Consider the following 6,000-nt stretch of genomic DNA (forward strand, 5'->3'; position numbering starts at 1 on the left):
GAGTGGGAGGGCTATGAAGTGGTGTATTGAGTATTAGGAAGAGGGTCTGTATAGATGGTGATGTATTGAGATGATGAAAGGGACATAGAGGTGAAAGATGTAATCATTATATGTGGCAGGAAGTTATGATCCCTAAAATGAAAAAGAACGAAGAAAAGGAAGAAAGAGAAGGAAAACCAAGAAGGATAGTCGAGGGAATCGGAAAATGTAACTCATTCTGTACCATGACGCGTTCCATATTCATTCTGCTTCCTATTTGGTGATTTTATATAGCTTCAGAAACTTATGTGGGTGATTGAAGTCTGTGTCCATTAATCTTCTGATCTCCATAGGCCTTTGCTAATGCTAATGTCAATAAAATGGTCTAATCGTACCCAAAATTTCAAGGTAAAAATGTGTCGCAGTACTGAAGAAGTTAATGGTAACTACTTGAAAAGAAAGAACAAGAAATGAAGGTAAAAAGAAAAAATAGTGAAGTTATGTATGTCTTGAAGTGAAAATTCGTGTTACACTCTCATATGTCGCCTCTCTCAGGAATGCCATAAATCACAGTGCCTTAATGTGACCTCTAGCGTGACCTTGTAACATCCCCTCAGGCTCACTATTGCATAACTTCTAGGTGGCGTTTGTTAGTGTCCAAGGTCAAGGCTATTACACTGTTCCATTATGTTACTGTACACGTTCACTCAACACTCCTCATTGTCACGGATTTCAAAGTTACGCCTATATTCCTGAATGATCTTTATATAAGGTAAGCATGTCTACCGATTTCCACTTCCATCCATAAATCACACACACACACACACACACACACACACACACACACACACACACACACACACACACACACACACACACACACACACACACACTGTCTCCTGATCGTAGGCACTCTCTGCGTATTGTCGACACACACAAGCTCGCTGCACACACGCTCAACTTAACCTTGCACGTATTGGAGGACAAGGGCGATTAGGAACGTTAGAATAAACACAGAAACGTGACGTGACTAGACGTTCTATTAAGCCAGACACTCTTGGCATACCTCAAAGACATATTTACTGACCTCATCTGTCATGTAACTGGACATTTCACAGTTCTGTCAACATTTTAGGGCACTCTAACACACGCAGCCTTTTACAGATACCCACCGACGCCTACAGACATTCTCGAACGTAACCACATAACCTCCAGACACTTGCATTCCCTGAGGAGCGTGTAGTTTCTGTCAAGGACTCCATGATGAATTAGATAGATTAAATTTGATAAGATCGTGGGAAATTGTCCTGCTGGAAATTAATTTTAAATATAATGTTCGTGGAAGAATCTTTGCGCGTGGAGTTTCTTGCATTAAATCACAACTAACACTTCTAAGACGATAATTCATTAAAAAACAACTCACACTCCACGCAATGGTAGTAAAGACACCCTCCAATTAGAGCCATGGATAGAGAGGGCATCTGGAGGTCTTCAAGTCTTTACAGTGGAACCATGCGTGCTTTGGGATCCGAGGGGTCTCCAAGCGCACGGGTTCGAATCCTGTCCACGGTCCGAGTGTAGGTTGGGCTTCCTCACTCGGGGCAATGGTTTCCTAGCGGGTGGGCTTTGAGATAGGAGGTACCCTAAAAAGTATCCCCTTTAGTCCATAAATTCCCGTGAAAAGCCCACATGGTATAAATAAAAAAATAAAAAAAACAGGTTAAGGATGATAAACAAAAACCCTCTGTTTCAGTAAGCAGGACAAGACAAGAAATGAGCTAGGGATTAAAGATAGATGAAATTAACTTAAAACAGAAACAAATGAAGAGAGAAGAGAATGAATTGGTTCTCGAGTAGAGTGGTACATGAACTGAATAAACTCAGTAATCAGGTCGCTGGTGATGTGAGTGATTAGGGAACTGAAACTTAGGAGGAAGATTAAACATATTAAAAGAAAATAATGGCAAATGGAAATCCGGTGATTTTGCACAGACTCTGCCAAATGTAGATCTGATGGCCCACTGAAGATATTTATATTCCTGACAAAAAATATAACAATAGAATCCCTTGCCGAAAAATGAAAGTAAAGAAAAGGAGTAAGTGAAAAGAAAAAAGTAGACGGGGGAAGGAAAGGAAAGGAAGGAATAAGAGTTCAAGGAATTGAATGAGTGAGTGCTTGTCTGAGAGAGAGAGAGAGAGAGAGAGAGAGAGAGAGAGAGAGAGAGAGAGAGAGAGAGAGAGACAGAGACAGACAGAGGCAGAGAGAGAGAAACCGGGAAAGAGAAAGTAAGAGAATACAGACAGAAAAAAAAAAGGTCACTAAAGAAAGCATTTACAAAAGAGAGCCGTTCCTTTCCCCCAACACACACACACACACACACACACACACACACACACACACACACACACACACACACACACACACACACACACACACACACACACACACACACACACACACACACACACACACACACACACACACAAACTCCTAGATATTGCAAGGATACACCCAGTCGAGCGTCAGTCTTGCCCGAGGCGGCGCAGGAACATAGGCAACGGGATTCCTCGGGGCGTATAGCGTTCGCCTCTGCCCTTTGATGGTGACTATGGCTACTCTTCCATCGCTCACCTCTTCTATTTCGTCACTTTCCTCAACGGCCTCTGCAGGACAAAAGGGAGAATGATTCTGTCAGTGGGGAGTAGAGTGCTCATGTTTTTGTTGCATTTAGTAGTTCAAGGAGGGAAAACGGTATATAATTGTATAAAGGGAAGAGGGAGAAAAGGTTACGTAGATAGATAGTTGAGTGAGAGAGAAGAAGGAATAGTATGTATGAAGTGAAAGAAAGGTGTAAGTAGGCATAAGGTAATGCAAGAGACGGGAAAGGGAGACACGGGAGGCGAGGAGGAACAGAGATGAGGCAACAGGAGGAAAAATAAAAGAAAAAGAAAATATGGTGCATCAAAAAAGGGGAAGGAGGATAAACAAATATATAGGGAAGGTGAAAATAAAAGATGGTGATAGAAAGAGGTGGAAGAATAAGTGGAAGTTACATAATAAGGAAGTACTAAATAAGGAGGAAAAGAATGAGAATGAAAAACAAAGATGGTCAGAAAGAAAGGAGGCACGAGAAAAAGAAAAAAGAGAAGGAGAAGGAGGAGGAGGAGGAGGAGAAGTGGGAGGAGGAAAAGAAGGAGGAAACAAAGTGGAAAGGAAGGAAGAAAGAAAGATTGCAATATTACGAAATAAGTATGAAGGTGAAATGAGACCAGAGAGAGAGAGAGAGAGAGAGAGAGAGAGAGAGAGAGAGTAATGGGAGAGGTATGGGTAATGCGGGCTTGGATGTGTCGTGGCTTATCAAGGAAATTAGTCCCGTAAGAATGTCCCATATTTACGAGGCAGCGGCAGCCATTAGAAGGAGGTAAGATGGAGGTGCAGTGAATTTATGGCGCCAGAAATCTTTGTATGTGTGTGTGTGGGGAGGCCGGTTAGATAGGCAGCGACGTGTCTATATGTGTAGAGAGTGAGAGACAGACATACAAACAGACAGATAGAAAGAGAAAGAGAAAGAGGAAATTCACCAGGTTAAAATGAACAAGTATAACCTCACACTCGTATTTTCCAAGATCCACTCAACAAACCTGAAAGAAAATTACGGTTTTTGTATAAATATTTTTTCACAAGTGCACGTTCTGTCTACTTGTGCTGAATTAGTGTCAATTAGTGAAACAGCAAGCAAGATTGGTTGGTGGGTAATAGCGTGCGTGAGTGGGTGAGTAAGTGAGAGTGAGAGTGAGTGTTTAAGCCAGTGAGTAAGCGTGAAACAAAGAGGGGAGGAAAGCAGGAAGCAGGAAGGGAATAACTACAGTAACAGTGAATGAGAGAAAGGAGGAAAGAAAGAAGGGTGAGGTTGGAAAACAGACGGAGGGAAAGGAATGAGGGAATGAGGGAGGAGAGAGGGAGGGAGGAGAGGTAAAGGAGTGATTGAAAGGAGGAAAATAGACAAGGAAGAAAAAGAATGGAAGGAAAATGAGTTTAAGGAAATGAATAAGTGCTTGTCTAGAGAGAGAGAGAGAGAGAGAGAGAGAGAGAGAGAGAGAAATCTACCACTCCTTCCGGTGCTGTATGACCTTGTTTTAGCGGAGCAATAAGCTCAATCAATCATCCATCTCTCTCTCTCTCTCTCTCTCTCTCTCTCTCTCTCTCTCTCTCTCTCTCTCTCTCTCTCTCTCATTCACCTGCCGTTTTTTATTCCACAGGTAATTATATGCTGATTAGTATCTTCATTCGCTTCGCCTCCAATTAACACGTCACCCTCAAATTTTCATATTTTTCAATCACTTTTCATCTTCATCATCTTCATCAAGGTCTTCCATTTCTTACGTGGGTTGTAGAGTTTAGGAATTTTATATCTTCACTGGATTTATGAGTTAGAAATAAAGGTGTGCTCTCTCTCTCTCTCTCTCTCTCTCTCTCTCTCTCTCTCTCTCTCTCTCTCTCTCTCTCTCTCTCTCTCTCTCTCTCTCTCTCTCTCTCTCTCTCTCTCTCTCTCTCTCTCTCTCGTTATATTCTGGAGTAAAGAAAAATAAAATGGAAGAGTCTGCAGCAAGAAACGGAGGAGGAGGAAGAGGAGGAGGAGGAGGAAGAGGAGGAGGAGGAGGAGGAGGAGGAGGAGGAGGAGGAGGAGGAGGAGGGAGGTAATCCAGCCAGTGGTAGAGGGATGAAGTTAGGTAATAGTGCAGAAGTAAAAAAAAAAAAAGTAGAATAAAATAAAATAAAATAACTCGTTGATGGAGGACTGACTGATGGAGTGTTGATGGACGCTATAGATTACGACTTGAGAGGAAGGTGAAAAAGTAGTGGAGTAAATAGTGAGAAGTGGCTGAAGGGGCTACAAAAAAAAAAAAAAAAAAATATGACAGCGAGAAGTGAACTGGTTTTAAGTGATATAGTCTTTACGGTGATTTTCTCCCTGTACAAGGCGAGTTGAGTTAAAGTGACGCTGTGTTTGCTGGATGCTGTTATTATATTCAAAGGTAAACGCTTCTGTTGTTGATGTACGTATGTTTTTTTATTCACGTTTTTTTTTTCTTTATAATGTGTGCCTTTCACGGGGTAGAGGAAGTAAGGAAGGAAATGAAGGAAGGTATATTTGCTGGATGTTGTTGTTATCTCTAAGGGTAAATGCTTCCGTAGCTGTTATAGGTATGTTTTCTTTACAATGTGGGGTTTTTCAAGGGAATTACGGGTTAGTGGAGGTAAGGAAGGAATTGAAGGAAAGGTAACTTTGTGTGTATTGTGATATATTTCTTATTGTTTTATGTATCTCATTGATATTATATTAGTTACGTCATCTTCCAAAAACTGGCTAACTAACTTTCATACTGATTAAATCTTTGTTAACATCATGGTGCGTATAATCCGGCATTTCCATCTATTCTGCTTTATCCTCCTCTTTCTGCCAGTTCTCGCTCTCTTTTTCCATTCACTCTGGCTCAGAGATTTTATCTGGCAGCAAGTTAGGTAAGGATAAGGTTTAGTGATGAGGTGGAGGGATATAACAATGATTAGCGTAAGGAGGAGTAGATTGAGAAAGACAAGGAAACAAAACAGAGATTTTATCATGTGGAAAGTTAGATAAAGATACTTATTGTTAGATGATAATGAGGAAGTGGAAGAAAAAACAAACTGAAGCAGTATAAGTAGTAGAAGGAGGAGGACATTGCATAGGATAAAGAGAAAGAGGAATAACAAGAGGAAGAAAAAACGACTCATTGAAGAAAAGAATACGTGTGTGTGTGTGTTCTCCGTTTTCTTGTTTACGAGAAAATGATTTAAAGGGATAGTGTTGTGTTATTTCACGCGTTCAGTGTCAAGATATCTGTGATTCACGAGGCAAACATTACTGAGCACCAGAGTGATTCACGCTCAAGAGTGTGCTGAGGGATTAACGACATAATTAGCTCCTCACTGATTTATGAATGCAAAGGAACGAAAGAAAGATTGAACATTATGATATA

At 41.0% G+C, this 6,000-nt stretch overlaps 1 protein-coding gene and 1 long non-coding RNA gene across 2 annotated transcripts in view; one reads left to right on the plus strand and one right to left on the minus strand.

Moving 5' to 3' along the window:
* Positions 1–6,000, plus strand: part of LOC123518060 — a 75,305-nt gene that overhangs the window by 23,440 nt on the left and 45,865 nt on the right. The window lies entirely within an intron of this gene.
* LOC123518058 (echinoderm microtubule-associated protein-like CG42247) overlaps positions 1–6,000 on the minus strand; it is a 76,674-nt gene that overhangs the window by 23,315 nt on the left and 47,359 nt on the right. Inside the window, exon 10 of the mRNA XM_045278625.1 lies at positions 2,490–2,643. Coding sequence (XP_045134560.1) covers positions 2,490–2,643 — 154 coding nt within the window. The remainder of the gene's footprint in view (positions 1–2,489; positions 2,644–6,000) is intronic.

This window comes from Portunus trituberculatus, chromosome 43, assembly GCF_017591435.1.
Source record: "Portunus trituberculatus isolate SZX2019 chromosome 43, ASM1759143v1, whole genome shotgun sequence".
Classification (NCBI taxonomy): Eukaryota; Metazoa; Arthropoda; class Malacostraca; order Decapoda; family Portunidae; genus Portunus; species Portunus trituberculatus.